General features: G+C 42.7%; 1 protein-coding gene across 12 annotated transcripts in view; it reads left to right on the plus strand.

Moving 5' to 3' along the window:
- Positions 1 to 19,947, plus strand: part of GLI3 (GLI family zinc finger 3) — a 223,478-nt gene that overhangs the window by 192,052 nt on the left and 11,479 nt on the right. For all 12 annotated transcript variants that reach the window (XM_040547619.1, XM_040547624.1, XM_040547621.1 and 9 more), the window contains 3 exons: positions 15,854 to 16,003; positions 16,600 to 16,764; positions 19,467 to 19,757. In XM_040547619.1, coding sequence (XP_040403553.1) covers positions 15,854 to 16,003; positions 16,600 to 16,764; positions 19,467 to 19,757 — 606 coding nt within the window. The remainder of the gene's footprint in view (positions 1 to 15,853; positions 16,004 to 16,599; positions 16,765 to 19,466; positions 19,758 to 19,947) is intronic.

Here is a 19,947-nt window from a genome sequence, read left to right on the forward strand (position 1 = left end):
TTCACTGCAAGTAAATTAAAGTTGGTGTGTGGAATGCAGGACAGAAAGAAAGTTGGCTTTGGCTCTTTTCCAAGTGTGGTAGGTGATACCATCTTGTTCTACTCTAAGGTCCTACTCAGTTTTCATTCCAGTTGCTCCAACATAGGGCTGAAGTCTGGCTGCAACACAAGTGTGTCTGTGGTATGTACAAGAGAATAGAAAATGTTATCCCATGGCACAAAAGAGGTAAAAGAATATCAAGGACAACCAACTTCTAACATGTGATAGAGACCTTTGCTAACCCTGACTTTGCCATGATGTGGCTGGGATGCCCAAGCCTAGCAAGGGTGTGAAAGATAAATTCTAAATGGATGTTTGATGGACAAAAGCCAAGGGAGGTCTCAGAGGAGCGATAAACTGTTGTGCATGCTGAAGCTTGTTAGAAATGTTTCTCAGAGATATTAGAAAGGAAGAGCCCAAAATATCTCCTCCAATTGTTGTGATGCCATGGCTGTAACACAGTGCTGCTTGTTACCCACTGATGCGTTAATTCTGCTAGCATTTCCTCTGTGATGAAACAAGTATTAAAACATACATTACCTAGTGAAGATTTTGATAATACTTATCACTGCCATAATTTTTCTTTCTAGATTCTGTGAGAAGTGTTGGGTGTTTTAAGTCACTGTATTCATAGCTTTCTCAAAGTTTTTTATTGTGCATTTAATTGCGAAAAGTGGATCAGGCATTATCTCCTAATCTAACCTGCAGCTTTCTTAGATTACATATAAGGAGACACCTAAGTGCATTTGTTGAAAGAAATCCCTCTATTCAAGAATCACAGAATCACAGAATCGTCTAGGTTGGAAGAGACCTCCAAGATCATCTAGTCCAACCTCTGTCCTAACACTAACAAGACCTCCACTAAACCATATCACTTGGTTTAACCATATCACTAAAACATATCACAAGGACTACATCTTTTTAAAAGACGTTTGTCTTTTAAAGACCTCCAGGGATGGCGACTCAACCACTTCCCTGGGCAGCCCATTCCAATGCCTAACAACCCTTTCGGTAAAGAAGTTCTTCCTAATATCCAACCTAAACCTCCCCTGGCGCAACTTTAGCCCATTACCCCTCGTCCTGTCACCAGGCACGTGGGAGAATAGACCAACCCCCACCTCTCTACAGCCTCCTTTAAGGTACCTATAGAGAGCGATGAGGTCTCCCCTGAGCCTCCTCTTCTCCAGGCTGAACAACCCCAGCTCCCTCAGCCACTCCTCGTAAGACTTGTTCTCCAGACCCCTCACCAGCTTCGTTGCCCTTCTCTGGACTCTCTCGAGCACCTCCATGTCCTTCTTGTAGCAAGGGGCCCAAAACTGAACACAGTACTCAAGGTGCGGCCTCACGAGAGCTGAGTACAGGGGGACAATCACCTCCCTAGACCTGCTGGCCACGCTGCTTCTTATGCAAGCCAGGATGCTGTTGGCCTTCTTGGCCACCTGAGCACACTGCTGGCTCATATTCAGCCGACTATCAACCAGTACTCCCAGGTCCTTCTCTGCCAGGCAGCTTTCCAACCACTCATCTCTCAGCCTGTAGCACTGCTTGGGGTTGTTGCACCCCAGATGCAGGACCTGGCACTTGGCCTTGTTGAACCTCATACAGTTGACCTCAGCACATCGGTCCAGCCTATCCAGATCCTCCTGCAGAGCCTTCCTTCCCTCGAGCAGATCGACACACGCACCTAACTTGGTGTCATCTGCAAACTTACTGAGGGTGCACTCGATCCCCTCGTCCAGGTCATCGATAAAGATATTAAAGAGGACCGGCCCCAGCACTGAGCCCTGGGGGACTCCACAAGTAACCAGCCACCAACTGGATTTGACTCCATTCACCACAACTCTTTGGGCCCGGCCATCCAGCCAGTTTTTAACCCAACGAAGCGTACGCCAGTCCAAGCCACGAGCAGACAGTTTCTTGAGGAGAATGTTGTGGGAAACGGTGTCAAAAGCCTTACTGAAGTCAAGGTAGATCACATCCACAGCCTTCCCCTCATCCACCAAGCACGTCACTTGGTCATAGAAGGAGATCAGGTTTGTCAAGCAGGACCTACCTTTCATAAACCCATGCTGACTGGGCCTGATCGCCTGGTTGCCCTTCAAGTACCGCGTGACGACATTCAAGATAATCTGCTCCATGAGCTTCCCTGGCACTGAGGTCAAACTAACAGGCCTATAGTTCCCCGGGTCTACCCTCCGGCCCTTCTTGTAGATGGGCGTCACATTTGCTAGCCGCCAGTCGACTGGGACCTCCCCTGATAGCCAGGACTGCCAATAAATGATGGAAAGCGGCTTGGCCAGCTCCTCTGCCAGTTCGCTCAGTACCCTCGGGTGGATGCTATCCGGCCCCATCGACTTGCGTACATCCAAGTGCTGTAGCAGGTCGCCAACCATTTCCTCATGGATAGTGAGGGCCACATCCTGCTCCCCATCCCCTTCCACCAGCTCAGGGTACCGGGTATCGAGAGAACAACTGGTCTTGCCGCTAAAGACTGAGGCAAAGAAGGCATTGAGTACCTCAGCCTTTTCCTCATCTTTTGTAACTAAGTTTCCCCCCGCATCCAGTAAAGGATGGAGATTCTCCTTAGTCCTCCTTTTTGTGTTGATGTATTTGTAAAAACTTTTTTTGTTATCTTTAACGGCAGTAGCCAGATTGAGCTCCAGATGAGCTTTGGCCTTTCTAATTTTATCCCTGCACAGCCTTGCAACATCCTTATAGTCCTCTTGAGTAGCCCACCCTCTTTTCCAAAGATTATAAACCCTCCTTTTTCTCCTAAAAACCCTCCTTTTTCTCCTAAAAATGTCTCTCTGCAAACAAAGTACTGGTATTTTTATTGTATAGGCAATTTGAATGTGTTCATGCAGTAAGCACAGGGCTCTCAAAAAATAATAAAATTAAAAAGATGTACTGATTTACAAAGGTAAGTCCAGCTGAAAAGTGTATTTTCTTTCATTTCAAGTGGATCAGTGTTAGTTGTGCTGTAATCAAAGTATTAAGAGCAGAAGAAAGTGGGTGGTTTTACAAAATCTGGTCCGAGGTTGAACTAAACGAAGCTCATACTGTTCAGCAAGTCCTGTCTACTTAGTCTGCTTAGTGTTACTAGCTGTATGTTTAATATACCGTGAGGAGTAGAGTCCATTTAACTGTCTGACATTTACCTTGCTATTCCACCCCATTAGGAGCATGGTCTTTTCCATTAAAAAAAAAAGGCAATGTCTTTTTTTTTTTTTTTTTAAGGGATCAAGTATTTTGCAAATCCTTCTGTGTAGATGGATGACCCACTGTACCAGACTGGGAGTTTGGAAGTCTTCAAAATCTTATTAAAATGATACTTTTTGACTTTTCCTTATTCTGTCTTGCTGTACCCTTTCATAGATTTATAAGTTGGCTCATGAGATTAAGTGGTTTGTCTCTGCTAATATAAAATGATATAAAACTGCCATAATGTATGCTAACAGTTTAACTCAGAGAGCTTGTTGGTACTAACCTGCTTGCAGCCTATTTCCAAAACCGGGCACTGAAAGGCAGTATAAATTTTAACAGATTTTTGTTATTAAAGCCATACAATTTCTGTAAAATAGCTCTGGCTTTATATATTCATTTTGTGCACCACAGTTCTTGGGATATTTTGCTGGGTTCTTTTTTACTTACATTTCTTTCTGCTCTAGGCATCTTTACTATTGAGCATTTATTTCTTGGCTCCACCAGTCTGGTCTGGAATGTAAAGGTTAGAAATCTCGTCCCATTTTATTTTCTTGTTAACATGCCCTATTTTAAAGGAAAATATTATTACTTTGAGCATAGTTTGAACCCACTGCTCAATAACTAAGTATAAGAGCTGCTAAAGCCCCACTCCTGCAGAGAGCTCAGTGTGGTTGGACCCAATCGAGTTTAACAGGCTCTGAGCCCCCATAAGAGCCCATGTGAGCAGAGCAGCTCACAGAATCGAGATCTGCTCATCTCAGCTAGGAGCAATGGCTGGAATTTATCAAAGCCAAACAATACAGGGGGAGAATAGTTAATTTCAGGTTTAATATATACAGCAGGTCTGATTTCCATTGAAGTCAGATGAGTTATCGTGGCAGGAAGGAGGCCTATAGACTTTTGTCTTCTGCAGCAATGTGGGAAAACATCTGAAGTATGTAGTACTTCTACCTCATGTGTGCTGATGTGCCTCTTGCAAAACTGAGATGGCATTTTCTTTCTTCATGCCACTTGCAAATATGATGAAATAAATGTCTTAGTATAATACTTCTTTACGGTGACTTTCTTCTCAAGTGTGCTGGCAGCAGATCTTCCTATGCCAGTGAGAAAAGCCCAGATATAGGCTTTAAAGTATGTTACACTAACATCTGTAGTAGTGCAAAGTACTGGGGTGTTTATATATATATATATATATATATGTATATATTTAAGGTAAGTCCTGTTTTTCTTGCATGTTTTTGTTAAAGAGTGCGCACAGCTGTGTGTGAGTTCGGAACTGTAACGAAGGAAGTCAGCCGTTGCTCACATTGGATACTGCCTGTGAGGGAGTTTTAATGTGAGGGGTTTAAACTTTGTTTTCGTGGAAATCCTCTAGCAGTTGCATGCAAAATCAATTTTTATCCCTAAAAGCAAAGATCATGAAGCAGAAAATTTTGAACTTGAGCCTCAGGTAGTTTTCTGTCCTCCCATATTCAGTCACTCCTAGAAGGTAACAGGCAGAGTATTTTCTATGCAGCATTCACAGATAATGTGAGACCTACTGAAGGGTAGATTTTCAGTTTTTACCCTCTTCCCCGTCCAACTGTAGGAAAAACTCTGCCCTTGTTCGTACACTACTGTTTTGACTAGATTGAGAGAGGAATGTGTAACTGATATCTGGAGGAGCGTGGAGCTCCTCTCTCGTAAGGCTGCAGCAGGAGGAGGCTTTGTACCTCCCAGCAGTCATGCCACAAAGCTGTTTCCTGAAGGCAGGAATTGTTCTTGCATCTCGCTCTGTAGCATTTGGGTCTGTAGCCAGCTCACAGTAGGCCTGTGGGAAGAGCTTGTGTGCATGTGTGACAGATAGAGAGAAGGCAGGGAAAGAATGAAGGAAATCAGGCAGAACAGGCTGAAGATCATCAGTGCAGGGCTAGCTATAGGATTTGGGAGCAGACCACGTTCTGTCACTGTTGCGTTGTAAAGGCCAACAGCACAGTCTCATCACTTGGTCAGCTGTGGGTCTTAGATCTTTTAGCAAGTGGCCTTTCTTTAGACTCTTCTTCCAGCCCTATCCTTATGAGCCCAGCTTGAATGCTCCTTCATTGCTGCAGAGTTTCTCCCTCTTCCCTCTTCTTTTCTCTTCGCTAGTCTGTCTTGAGTCTCTTGGTTTATGCTGCAGGCACCAAATTAACCTAATTTGTTTCACATGAACTTTACACCAAAGACAGGTAACTCTTAAATGTGGATGTGATTTGGGGACCTAAATGGTAAGAGCATAAGAAATACAAAGTAAAACTGAGCCAAACATGGGTATGTAAAATCATTGTTCTTAAAGTGATTTCTGCAATATCTGAACTCTTGTTGAAGATGAAGTTTATAGTGGGGTTCTACCTGTAAGACTGCCTTATCCAAGAGGTTGACCCTGCAGCAAAAGGCTTTCTTTTGCCCAGGTCTTGTAGCTTAGACATTACACGTTCAGTGCAGCTCTGTACCTGTGCAGCCAAACGTGCACAAGAAGAACCACGAAAGATGCTGGAGCTAGTGGAAGATGGAGGAGAGTTTTAAGTGTCCACACAGTGAGGTGAAGCACCTAATACAGAATATTGAGCACCGGGAGCACTGTGGTGGAAGCAACCAAGACGGCAGCCAGAGTAGAAAAATAATGCACGCAGTGGATGGGTTAGGACAAAGTGGTTGGGAGAAATGCCATGGGCAGACAGCTTGCAGCTGGCCCCTTGTACCCTTGCAGGAGCAGTGGGGGTGTCTCTTCTTCCTTATGCCCCAAGTCATCCTCACAGTCATACTGTAACATCTTTCTCCCGTTCAGCAGCAGTTCTCAGGAGAGGAGGGCATACCCTTGGAGGGCAGAGACATAACCATAGTATCCCTGTTGGAGGACAGCTGACTTGAGCACCTGCTTCATGGTTTCTGCTTTCAGTGCATTCACTTCTCTGCCACAGTTCTCTCACACAGATGCAGTTAGCCCTGTCCTTGGGCACGTCACAGAATGAGGTGATTGGAGAGAGAGGTGGAACTTTTTTTTGTTGTTCATTAACATCACAAAATATGGAAGCTGTGATACCCTGTTTAAAGTAGGGTAAATGCAAGACAGAGCATCAGTGCTGGAGGAACTTGCAAGGCCCAGTTATCACAGCAGCATGTTCTGAAAAATTATTTCCATATACTTGGAAAAAAGAATAAAGAAAGCATGAATTCCCGTAACATGCCAGTTTCACCTATTAACCTCCCAGCTACTAATACAAGAATGCAACTTTCAAGAAAGAGATGGCACTTGATTTTTAGACAGAGTTATGGAAGGCAACATCAGAGAAGAAACAAAGCTGAGAGTCATCAAAGCATCTTTCCTACTGCTGTAAAAGTGGAATGATTAATATCCACGACATTTATGTTGATGTTCTGGCAGAATCTCATTTATTAAATTTTCAGTTTTAGGAAATAAAGATGCAGATTTTGCCCATTGCTTTACAGCTGCATGCTTTTACACAGGAAATCAAGAGAGGGCTGTAAAACATTGCCCTTGATGGAGCTGCATGTTACTGCTAACAGACTTAACTGTACTGTATATGTGAATATATGTGTATTAAATGAAACAAGAACAAGATGTGATGTTATTGGGAAAGAATCCTCACAATATCCTATAAGTTCCATTCCCTCCACAAAATATCTCAAGGCCTACCAAAAAGCTGTCCAAAACCTGGAAACATAGACACAGTCTAAGAGAATTGGTTCTCAGCCTGACGAGCAAGCTCTGTTTTCTCTGCTGGTATTATATCATATCCATACTGTATAACTACTACATCAGAGATTAAAAGAAGGTCATGCTGTATTATGAACCGCTGCCTTTATTTTTAGGATTAGATAACTTTTCTCTTCTTTTCCTCCCCACTGATTCTCTTTATGTCCTAAGGGCAGATCCTTTCTCTTGGGTCAGGAATGTAATAAGGCAGGTTTTCCTCTCTCCAGGATATTGTGTCTGTCTCACTGTGTTTAAATTGCCACAGAAAGCTCTTCTGAGCAAAATACAGTATTTTCTTTGTACAGGAGCCAACGATTGACGTATCCTTGGGGACTTCTCTGTCTTTAGCATTTAAACATACAAGTTGGATATGTTTAACCTATTGATAGGCAACAGAGACAACTACAGAATTTATTGCAGGAGAACAAAAGGAGAAACAGAATGAAAAATTTTTTAAATTTATTTTTTAACTAGTGGATTGAGAATTTTTGTTGCTGTTGTTAGTGTAGAGAGATGAAGAAAAATAATCAGACCTATATTTTCAGCTGAAGCAGGGAGGTGAGAAGAAAACAGTCCTGCTGGGTTATGTCCTTTGAATTAGCATATTCCTATCTATTAGTAATACAGCGTCACATTTAGAGAACAAGAGTTCTCCAGGCCCATGTGTAAAATCCTGCAGCATCTGGAGTCAAAAAATGACTCCTACTCATGCTTGTAGTAAACTGTACAAAATGCAAGGTTTTATTAATTGTTAATAGTTTGACTGCTCTCATTCCTTCTGCATTCCTGGCTTCCAAAGTTAAATACCCCATGAGACAAGAACAGCCACTTTCTGTGTCTTGCCCTGACCCTAGATCTTTAATACATTTTAAAATATGGCTGTAAACCTGATCCTCTCCCAGTGGCAGCTGTGCTGGCCAAAGACAGCTGTTGACCCCAACTGTTTGTTGCATCTCCAGTAGAAGCATGGTTCCCCTCAGTCTGTCCTTCATATGGCAATGCTCCTTCAGACGTTGCAGTCAGAACGAGCCAGATTAGCCCAAGCCATTCAGACCGAGGCAGGTGAATAAGGAATTTATGAGCTGTTGAGGCAGTGAAGTTGGATGTGCAGCAACTTCTTGCTAGGGAAAGGTGATGACCTGTTATGGGGCAGAAGACTTTGTGCTTCCCCACCATAAGCATTCAGCTCCAGCGTCTCTTCCTGGGGAGAACACATATGTTGGAAAGACAACATATTTTCCTACTACCTAGCATTGCACTCCACACCTGTGTGGAAACACGGCGATGGGTGAAAAAAGGGAGATAAAACTTTTCTTGGTTGAGGTGGAAAGATTCCTGATGGGCTGTCCAAAGAATTTTATAGTGTAGGCAGCCACCTTTGAATACAGATGTGCAAGGTGGGAACCATCTCTCAATCTTCTTTGTCCACTTTCCTTCTTTCTTACTGTTTATGTCCTTTCTTTCACCTATTGGTTTCCATGCTGCCCTTTTCTAGTGCCTGGCATCCCCTTCCATCTACTTCTGCAGGCTGTCTTAAGTTATAAATCATCATTATTTTTCGGTTGACTTGGGCTTCTAATTTTGATCCCTCTCTTTCTTCATTGACTGCTGTTGCCAGTTCTCAAGGGACAGAGACAGGAATTCAGAGCAGCACAGGAATAAATGAGCTTCAAGTGTGAATTCAGCTGGAATGCTGGCTGACGCCTAATTTTTCCTTGAAATTATGTATTATGTCATGTACAAAGAGTTCATATATTAAGTTTATTAAACGGTGTAAGTTATATTTCCTATTTTCCACATACTTTGCAACTTTCTGAAATAATGCCTTTTTGATTTAGACTTCTTTTATTTGGTGATTTGATTATTTTTCTTAATGGAATGAGTAAAACCTTTCTAGTCATGCTGGAGTTATAAACATTTGTGCTACATATTTAGTTATACTGTTCAATAAGTCACACTCCTCTCTCATATGTAACCCAAAAATATCTGACTGCCGACATGTGGTATGCCACTAGTCCACACTGAGGTTTACAATCATGACCAAGTCTTGGGGGAGAGCGGGGGCTTCATTTGTTCGTAGTGGAAAACTTTGAAAATTAATTATTGAGGTTGAATGACAAGATCAAACACTGCAGAGTGAGGAGTTCAGTGTGTGTGCAGACACAGTATTTAGTCCATTCGTTATACACAGAGGAAATTGCCGGGCAGTGCTTTTAAGATCCAGCTGATTTTAACTGTGGGTATTGTGTTTCAGCAAAGGTGTCAAGATTGTCAAGGCACTGAGCTGCTTTGGGCCAGATCAGGGGATTGTATAAATTGTCATGTTGCTAATTAGCATTAGTAAATATCTGTCACGAGTATTTCTTAAATCTTCTATAAACTATGCAAGACAGCTGCAAGGACTCTAGTGGAATATGTGTCCAAAGGAAAGGAAGCAGGAGTGGAGATAGTTATCTGAGCTTCTCCACAGGCATGTGCCTATGCAGAAACGCTGAGTTCCTCATGTATAACTATGGCTTTGACTTGGCTTTACGAACTGAAAGCGGCTTAAGCATTTATGCCACCGTAAGGCTTTAAAGCAGCTTAAGTGCTTCTTCTGTCTTAAGAACTAAAAATGACTTAAATACTTATGCCACCCTAAGGACACAAGGTCAAAAGAATACTCTTGTGTTTGTTTAACCTAGTTGTGCCTGCAAATGATCTTTAGTAGGGAAAGGACAGAAGGGATCCATACCTATTTTCCAGCAGATAAGAGGAAATTAAAATGCATGCATTGTTCTAACAGAGTGTCACAGAGGTTAGAGAGAGACTTGATTGCAGTGATTGGAATGTGTCTGAAAAGTCTGCTGGGGATTTCACTCTACAGAGATGCAGTTTTTTTGCCTCTTCACAATGGGATTTCTATTGTTGCAGGGTATTTCCTGCCTCACCAGGACCTCCTTTATACCCTGACTTCTTTACAAAGCTTTTGTCTGTCCATCTTGCCATGGATCATGGAGTTAATCTTTATCGAGATGTTAATGAGATGGTAGGGAGGCCTGGCTGATGTCATCTCTTAGTTGCCTGACTACCTAAAATGGTATTGAGGAGCAGTGATGAGCCGTGGATTGCATCCCTGGGGAGCAGGCAAGCATGGGTACTTGCTTAAGTGCTGCCCTGTCACTTTTCTGAATGATGATACTCTTTTTGCAACTGCTCATCCATCTCAGGAAGATGTGTGGGTCAAGAACCTCGATAGTATGCACACTACTCAGGAAGGAGTGACTACTTTCAGTGGGAATCATAAGCCTAAATACTTCAGCGCATGTAGTTTAGGTTTTACTTTTCCTGAGTCTTAAGTCTCCATCTCTACTGTGGCTGCAATAGTAGATACTATTTCCCAAGGTTTGTTGTTAGGAGAGAGAAATTAACAAGCTATGAGGCCCTCAGGTGCTTTGTAAATGGTCTCAAGTAACTATCCAAAGAGAAAGAGAGATCTGTACTTACACCTACGCAGGGGTAGGGAAGTTTGAATGCTGTTATGCCAGGTCTGGTTAGCTCTGGTGTACTTCATGCTATTCTGGTCAGGGAGGTGAACTCTTACCTAGAAGAGGTAAAGAGCAGGGCTGGGAGGACTGCTGAGGTGGGATGAGCTAGCACAGTCCTGGAAACAGCAATGAGGAACATAGACACAGAGTGATAGGCATGCCAAAGCAAGGTAGGAAGAGAGGAAGCAAGGACTTGGTCATCCTAGAGAAGACCAGAAGGGACCAGTTCATTTAATCCAGCAAATGAAGGCAGAGAGGAGAGTATAGTCTGTAAATTACTTGGGGGTGAGCTATGAAGAGAAATAAATACCATGCAGGGACATAGCTGTTTAAGCTGAAGAGTAGCTTTGGCACAAGAATAAATGAGTATAAATTGGCCGTGAATAAATCGAAGCTAGAAATGAGTTGCTAACCAACAGAGGAGTGAGTTCCTAGAGCAGCTTTCCACTGGGGACAGAGGGAGCAGTGCACCAACACAGAAGATGAAGCTTTCTGGGTTCATGAACAGGATTACACGTAGTGGAGCTTGCCATAGCCAGGTGGGCTTGATGACCAGGAAGCCCCTTCCTGTTTCTAACTGTATGTCGCCTTAGGGACAAATCTACATCCCTTCTGCAAAACATGTAAATAAGAGTGTTCCGTGCGGGACTGACAGGTCAGGGACAACTAATCCCCTTCCAAACCAGCCTCAGAGCTGCTGAGTCTGTTACCGCTGGACACAGTCTCTGCGTATTTCCCCTGTGCAGCTTGAGGGCTCTGCAGCTCCCTCGTGCAGCTGTGGGATAAGCGGTGTTTAGCGGCTGTCCCACTGCAGTGCTTCTTCACAGTTTGCTCTTCATTTCCTATGCACCAAATGCAGCAGCTCTGCTGGTTTGAGGGCTTTTCTTCAGCAGCACAGTTCAGGGGAAGATGCTAGATGTGCTAGAAGATGCTTTAAGTGCTTCTTCTGCTTAAAGTCAGTAGTGAGGTTTAGTGAGGAGGTATTTAGCACCTCCTTTTTAATTTTTAAAATACAGGGGAATAACTGAGAGGCTAAAAAAGCCTAAAATTGTCATTGTATAATTGAAATTAGAGCAATTTTTGACAATGCTGATATGATGTCTTCTTACTCAGTTTACCAATGTAGTGTGGTCCCTTCCTAGTTTTTTCTTAGTGTATTCTGGGGTAGCGTGTTCAGGGTAGAAAGCATCATTGCCCATTTTTTTCTGCTTTATCCCTCAAATGACACTTTGTTTTCTGATGTAATCTCAGTCGCAGGTGACAATCACTCTTTTTCTGTTGTTCCAGCTCATTCCACTGGTGTGAAGGGCAGGCTTTCCTGCTGCTGTTTGACTACTGTGACAGCACATGTGGCCTTTGTTTATGTATTGAATAACTAACAGTACCAAGCAGTCAACTTGGTTAGGCTGATACATTTCCTTTCTTCTAAAAAAAATACACAGCAGAGGGAAGTGAAGCACTAAGATTATTACAGGTCCCACTTACAATTTCATCTCATTATCTGCTGCAATATGGAGTTACATGCAGAGTGTGCATTGATTGTATAAGAACATGTATTTTCCAGCGTGTTCCCTTTTAAAATACTGTTTCTTACTGTGTAAGCATTTATGCTTCCAGGATGATGCAGGTTGTGCTTCCAGATGCCAGTTTTTGGAGCTTCCTCAGTAGAGATGACACACCAAGATCAGCCTTAATTTCAATAAATCTGTTGGCTTTTTCTTGCTCTGGAATTGAAATCCATCTCAGAGCTTCCTTCTTCAAAGCCAGGGCACTCTAAAACCAAAATCAGTGTAGAGGTCAACTTTCTCTGTTCATCTTGTAGCCAAATGTTAATAGCAGCGTTCTTTAAAGAAAAACAGCTAGGACAGACTGAGGTTTGGTAAAAAGCATTGAAATGGCATGAAAGTGACTGGAATTCTGCAAATGATCCCTGTTTAGCAGCTTTTTAGAGCTGTATGCAGTGGGATATAGCTAGTAGAATACCAGCCTTTAGCAGGGCTTTTTTTTTTTTTTTTTTCAGGTCAGAAATTCTTAATAGTTCTGAGCTGGTGCTTCAGAGCCTTATGTTAGCAAGCCTGACACTAGGAAGTAATATCGTTGGCTTTCATGCGCCTATTTACTGTCATAAGGATTACCAACGTAAGTAAAACTTGCAGGTTTGGGTCTACAAAATTAAAAGAAAAGCCTTTTCAAACCCTGAAACTGCATCAAAATTCAATTTTACCAAGAAAAAAAAATCCTTCTGATCTAGTCCCTGGAATGTGACATTTCATGGGTGTAATAAGGTTACAAACAGATTATAAATTGAAACCCTATAAATCCTTATTGTACTGTACCAAAGCTTCTGCTTTGCATAATACTCTTATTCCTGACTGTTCTTTGTTTTACAAGCTCAAAACTATTCATTCCCTCTCATAATAGAGAACTTGGGAGTCAAAAACACCATGCAAAATCCAAAGGTAATTATCTGAGTCAAAGAATCTGAATGCCAGAGTTCACAAACTTCTGAACTTTTCTAATTGCTGTTGTTTGCACAGGGAGACCTCCCCCTTCCTTTAAATGTGTTTTAAATATTGAACATTGTTTTCTGCCAGATTACAATCATAAAAAAAAATCCCAGTATTGTAGATTTAGTACCTGTTTTATTGGTATAGTCCTTACTAGGTGTCCATAGTAGATGGCTGATCAATTTTCCAATCACACCTTGGTTGTGCGAGGGCATTTGAATGTGGCCCTACGCAGTCAGGGTAACAAAGGCAGGGAGCCTCGTTACCTGAGAACACTGCTGAGTTCTGCTGTTGTCCTCTTACTTGTGCTCATTTCATGTGTAGCAAGGGTCTTCTTCCAGACCAGCCTTTCGCTATTCAGGCACTTTTGTAGGTCTGCTAAAACATTGCCACTCTGCGAAAAGCAATTGAGAGGTCTGGTCAGACAAAAAGGCAGCAGAGGTCATGTGAGAGCTGAAGAAATTACCCAGATTAGCAGATGATGTAATGAGCTCATTTCTTCTAGACTTTACCTGAAGATGAGGATCCTCAGAGGAGTTAAATGAGAACAAGATGGCTTTGCAGGCAAGCTCTCAGAGGCCTCTTGGAGCATCAATGTAGTGAGCAGAAACAGTGCAAAGAGGGGTTTGATTGTAGCAAGAGTAGAGGGAACAGGAAAGGAATGACAAGGTAAGAGAGCAGAGCAGGTGACTATGGAGTGACACAGTTACACAGTGAAGTGAAGGTGATCACAAGATGCTTGACAGATGAGACAGTGCAGTGATATACAGAGGTGGATGATTTAGTCATGATCCTGGGCGAGCTTTTTCAGCAGCTGCAGTGAGTCTGGACAGGAGAAGGGATGAGGAAAGGAGCAGTTTGCCCATGAGAAAGGACAGATTTAAAGGATGCTCACACTGAGAAAGGCTAGATTTCTGGAAACAAGGTGCAAGCTCATTTGGAGTGACAAAGAGAAAAAGTGTCCTATAGAGAATGTCTCTGAAAGAGCATCCACAGTGTGTGAGTGTCCACCCAGGACAGTGAGGGTAAAGAGGACTGCTGTTGTGAACTGGTTGAACCAGTCTTGAAGATTTTGTATCAAATAGAAAGACTTGTCTCATCCACCCAATTTTATATTATATACCTCTTAGCCATGTAGGTTTTTACCAAATAGTTCACAGTCTGTAGTATTTACAGGAAGATGTGGCCAAGAATTACTTCAGTGTATTAAGTTTTGTCCCTTTACTTCTTTTTCTTTCAAGAAAGAAGAGCGCACATTAACGTAATTGTAGTGTTCTGATTCTGTTTCACAATGCTGGGCATCTGTACGCTTTTGGTACAGGCGTGCATAATGCAAAGGGACTACAGAGATAGGCCCTTGAAACATAAACCCCTGCAGATTACATGCTGTACTTTGTCCAGCACATCTGTTCTGTTCATACACTCTGTGCACCATCAGAAACTTTAAGAAATAACAATAAAGTTTCAGAAAGAGAAAAGAGCAGTCATCTTTTACAGGCAATGCACATGTGTTTGCCATGGGGATGCTGTATAATCCCGAACATAAGTGATTTTATTTGGTTTTCTGATTGTTTTCAGGACCTTAGAAAAGATTGGGATTACCTTTCTTTGTATTCCAGTATGAACTACTGAGTTTCTGTATGGCTGGCTTTTTCTGTGAACTACTTATGGAGCAGATACTGATTTCATCTCTGTGCTACGATCATGTATGAAACTCTGGAAGGAGCTTTTCTCATATTCTAATGGAAATAATTGCATTTGCTGAGAAATGCAGCCATCTAGTGGCACAGCTAAAATGTTGTGGTAGAAAGCACAGCAATGGTGAAGTCTCTGAGGCAGGGTTTCTCAAAGAGTCCAGGAAGATGAGTCAGGTAGCTCCTGTTGAAATTCCAGCCTTTGTGCACCTTTGAAAGTCCTGCTGTAGGATGCTTTTGTTGTTTTCTGAAGTTGTGCAAAAAAATTTAAACAGTCAAACCTTAATAACTTGAGGTTGGCCTTTGTTCACCCATCTGTTTCTGCTCAGAAACTCAATCAGCAAGAATTAAATCTGTATTTAAATACTCTGCCAAACTGGATCATGATGAAGGTAACAGAGCAAGCTACTTTTCTGAAAAAGTAAAAGGTACACGTCCCTGGCCTGACTCTGGATCTGCTCACGTAGATTACACTGACCACAAACATGACACGTGCATGAGTGTCAGCAGGCCCAGGGTAGTAGTTGTTCTCAGAGGCTTTCAGGTAGGCCATGCTTCACAATGGCAAAAGCTGGCTTGATGGATGCTTCTGTGCTCAGAGTTTTTAGTTACTAGACTACGTAGGGGTTTGTTTTCCCCACCACAATCTATACACTAAGCCAATACTGAAAGAAAACAGGTAATAAGGGAGTGAGTTAAAAGATTTGATGGAAACTTGGTTTAACAATGGTGTTGATTTTTGAGGTTGGAGGACGTCTTTTTAAAGGCTTGATTTTGTAAGCCTTGTTTGCGTTGAGTGGCACTTAAGGCTTCCCTCATCCAAGAAACCATTACTCAATGTGAATCATGTAAGTGGTGCTGTGCATGAGATTATCCAGGACCCATTTAACAGCCGGTATCCCTGAGGCCTTATCCCAAGCCTGTTGACGTCAGTAGAAATGAATTCATGGGCCTTAGTGGACTTCCAGTGTGATGTGTAATTTAAACCCTGTGTTCTATTTGGAGTACAGACAATGTTATTTTTTTGGCACCACAAGATCTCAGTTCACACCTGAGCCTGTGGTGCTCTTTCAATATAAGTTAACAGTAAGGCCGATGATGAAGTTACATTTCTACTAATCTGTGATCTTTCTTCTACCTGAACAGCATATAAACAATGACCATATACATGGTGAGAAGAAAGAGTTTGTGTGCCGATGGCTGGACTGTTCCCGGGAGCAGAAACCATTCAAAGCCCAGTATATGCTGGTGGTCCACATGAGGAGACATACAGGGGAAAAGCCACACAAATGCACTGTGAGTAAAGGGCTCTGGGCTTTGACAGGGGAGCTGAGGCTATACAGGGAGCAGAACAGCACAGATGCTGCATGTCCTGACCTCTTGTCCACCAGGCATCTACTGGGGAAGAGATTGCCATGTCTGCTTTGTTATCCAGCTGGCCCAGATGATAAGAAGTTTAGGAGAGGGGACTCACTGGATAATTTGGCCCATTCCTCAGATTTAGAGAGCAAAAAAGCCCCAGGGGGCGATATTACACAGGGCTCAATTTGCTTAATTATTTAAAAGCACTTTCTCTTACAAAGCTACATCTGGGTATTATTGCTGGCCACCAGTCTCCTAGTGATTTTGCAGTGGATTTTTGTCTTAGATGAAGTATGCAAATACTGTTCTCTCCTGTAAGAGAAGATTTACATAGTGCTGGAGGCATTTTAACTTAAGATGTGATGGATTTTGCAGGGGTAAAATTAAAATCCAGCAAATCAAAACAAAACTAAATTGCGCAAGTTATGAAGGCTTGGAAAGTTTCTAAACCTTTATAGGTCAGCTTTTACCATTTCTTGCAAGTCCAATTTTTAAAATTAATCCAGACTTGTCTTACTTCTTGTCTGCAGTTTGAAGGGTGTACGAAGGCCTACTCCAGACTAGAAAACTTGAAAACACACTTGAGATCTCACACTGGAGAGAAACCATATGTGTGTGAACACGAAGGCTGCAACAAAGCCTTCTCCAATGCATCCGACAGGGCCAAGCACCAAAACAGGACTCATTCCAATGAGGTAAGTAAACACAGCTTCCAAAAAAAGATAATAAAAAAATCCTGAGTCAAAAAGACCTGCAATGTAGTCATAGCAATTTATTACAGAGGACAGAGATAGAAATCTCAGCAACTTGAAGGGGATAAGTCTAGATAGCTCTTACCAGCACAATCATCTTAGTGTCATATGGATCTGAAGAGTCTATAGGTCATTTTATTAAGTGTGAGGGAATGGAGGGTGGAAGGGGGGGTGTCTAATGGAAGTATGTGTGTTAACCAGGGAAGGGTTCGAGCTGACATGCTGCCATCATTTTTCCCTCTGGAGCTGTCTGGGCTCATTCAGCCCCTGGAGCGTGTCCTCTTGCCTTGTTGTGTGCTGACATCTGGTGGCTGTCGAGCCACAGCTCTTGCTTGAGGAGGAAAGGAGCTGCAGCCTCTTGCACTCCTCACCACCTCCAGCAGAGCTGGAGCAAAGACTGCCCAGCCAGGCTCTGCAGCATCTTGCAACGTCCTTTGCAGCAGCTGCTGACAGGTACAGAGAAGCCTTCAGAGGCTGGGAAATTTGGGTTGCCATAGAAGTTCTGAGTTATGCGTTTTTCCTCTTCCCTGGGCTATTTCACTCTTTCTTTCTATTCTGAAAAGACCTCACAGAGCAGGGATGCAGTGGAGGGAATTTGTTCTTTTCCAAAGAAACTCACTGTGGCAGTCACAGCCATCTCACAAACTTTCAGTGTAACACCTCTGTCTGTTTCCTGTTAGTGCTGACCCCTTTTCACGAGTCGCACTGTCTTCATGCTTTGTCCCTGTTTCTGTTGCCCCATTTCAGGTTACACAGGTTACATCATCTTAATCTCACATCTTGGAGGAGTTCAGTCTCTGCTGCTTGACCTGTCCCCTACTATGCTTTCACCTTCAGTCTGAATCAGAAAGCTCTAGCAGGGCAGGACATACCTGCATGCTGACTGTATGGTTCTGAAACCATACCAGCTGCATTCATTTCCATGAGAAAATCCTTCTCTAGCTTTCTGTTGGGCCTGTCACGAATGCGCTGGTAGAATCAAGGTGCATTGTTACAATCCCATGGTCCCTGCAGCGTCCCTTGAGTCACAAGGAAAGCAGAGAGCATTGCACATACCTGAATTTGCCCTGTCCTTAGAGCATGTGGCCTCAGCAGCCCAACTAACAACTACACTGAAGCCCAGCAGCTACTTTGTGTATTATCACCAATATAGAAAATACAGAAGGCTGTTCACCAAAGTCTTGCCCATAGCTGACTTTCATTTCGTTCACTGTCTGAACCAATCTGTTTGTTGTCTAACAGCAGTTGATGAATAAGATCCTCACAAACTTGCAGACATGCTGCCTGTTGTTTCAAGATCAGAATTTCATGTCAAGCAGAAAGTCACCAAGAAAGGTTATCTATTGCACATCATTTCTGGTAGGTGCAGCAGCAAGGACAATTGAAAAATTCCCTTCACTGTTACCGGGCTAACATCTTAGGCAATGTATACTGATGTAGGGTCTGCCATGAATGCCACTGTAAAGCATAGACCCCATTCAGCACTTCCTCACAGTCGTATTTTGATTGTAAGTAACCTATAAGGAGATATAAAAGCAGCTCAGATATCTTGATGAGGATCTGTCATAGCCATAAGAGAGCTAGCTGATGTACGCTTCCATAGCATCTTGAGAAAACCTGCCTCAGTAGCTCAACATCAACTTTACATTGCTAACAATTGACATTTTTGCTCCCATTCAAGTCAATGGGAGTTTTTTTCCACTGACGTCAGTGGAAGCAGGCTCAGGCCATAGATAGCTATTAAGAAGCCACATTTGTCAAAGTCTCTCTAGTGCCATGTATAAACAGTCAGAAAACCCCTTTAAGGAACTCTGCATGAGGATCTCTTTTTCTTGAGGGTTAGTGTAAATAAGACTAAAAATAGTAGTTTCTTGGAAACAATTCAGTAATAAAAGTGAGTGAATGATACTTTTTTTCCCAAGGCAATTAGAGTGTTTAGGAAGGGCTCAACTCTTCCTTTCTAATCCTCTCATAATATAAGAACAAAGAAAGTCTTGGTGAGATTACAAGACGGTACATTTACTTTTCTCCACATTGCTTATTGAAAAAGAGAAATTCATAGACAAAGGAAGCTAGTTTTAAATAAAGTGAGTGATTAGTTATGCTAGTAGCAATAATATTACTGTTGAATATATTGCTGCAGTGTGAAAATGCTTGAGGAATTGAGTCCTGTGCTTTGACATTTAAACTAGTGATCTGAAGGGGCCAAGAGAGGAATTCTTCCTCAGATACTCCTGCCTGAACAAATGTCCCAACATGTTCTGAAGCGGATTGTTTGCCTCTGTGTACTGCAAACAGGATATCGAACTGTTGAGAGCAATGGACAGGATTCGAAGTTGGGCCAGTCTTCATAAATCCATAAATTGCCATAGCTCTCTTGGCTCTGCTGCTGTGATAAGTCAAAGCTGTGCCAGTTCGTATCATGTGAGGTTCTGCCTTTTGTAAGCTATGCAGCATTAATGAGTACCTTCCAAACCAGGGGGAATGAATAGGTTTGGCTAGATGCAGTCACTCTAGAGACCATAAATTAGATAACAAATTCACTGTGAAAGTGTAGAACTGTAGCACCAGCTGTGCTCCGAGGAGTTCTTCAGGAGTCCCATATGGAATTAAATCTAATTTAAGTGTTTTTCCTGGCTTGGCAGAAACCGTATGTTTGCAAGATCCCAGGCTGCACAAAGCGCTACACAGACCCCAGTTCTCTCCGGAAACACGTGAAGACCGTGCATGGCCCGGAGGCACATGTCACCAAGAAGCAGCGGGGAGATATCCACCCGAGGCCTCCGCCACCCAGAGACCCAGGCAGCCACTCTCAGACACGATCACCGGGCCAGCAGACTCAGGGTGCAATTGGTGAGCAGAAGGACCTCAGCAACACTACCTCAAAGCGCGAAGAATGCCTCCAAGTGAAAGCGGTCAAGGCAGAAAAACCAATGGTATGCAATACACCCTGCCATTCCCTTTGTCCTTTCTCTCTTTGTAACAGCTTAATAATCCCTTTATGAAATGCGTAAACCCATAAACTCTAGTTCACAAGGTTGGGTTTTGTGAGGTTTTCTTTTTCGTTTACATTGTAAAATGTTTTTAAAGCCTAAGAAATAGCAAATAAAAAGATTACATCTAGTC

The sequence above is a fragment of the Cygnus olor genome, chromosome 2 (genome assembly GCF_009769625.2).
Source record: "Cygnus olor isolate bCygOlo1 chromosome 2, bCygOlo1.pri.v2, whole genome shotgun sequence".
Lineage (NCBI taxonomy): Eukaryota > Metazoa > Chordata > Aves > Anseriformes > Anatidae > Cygnus > Cygnus olor.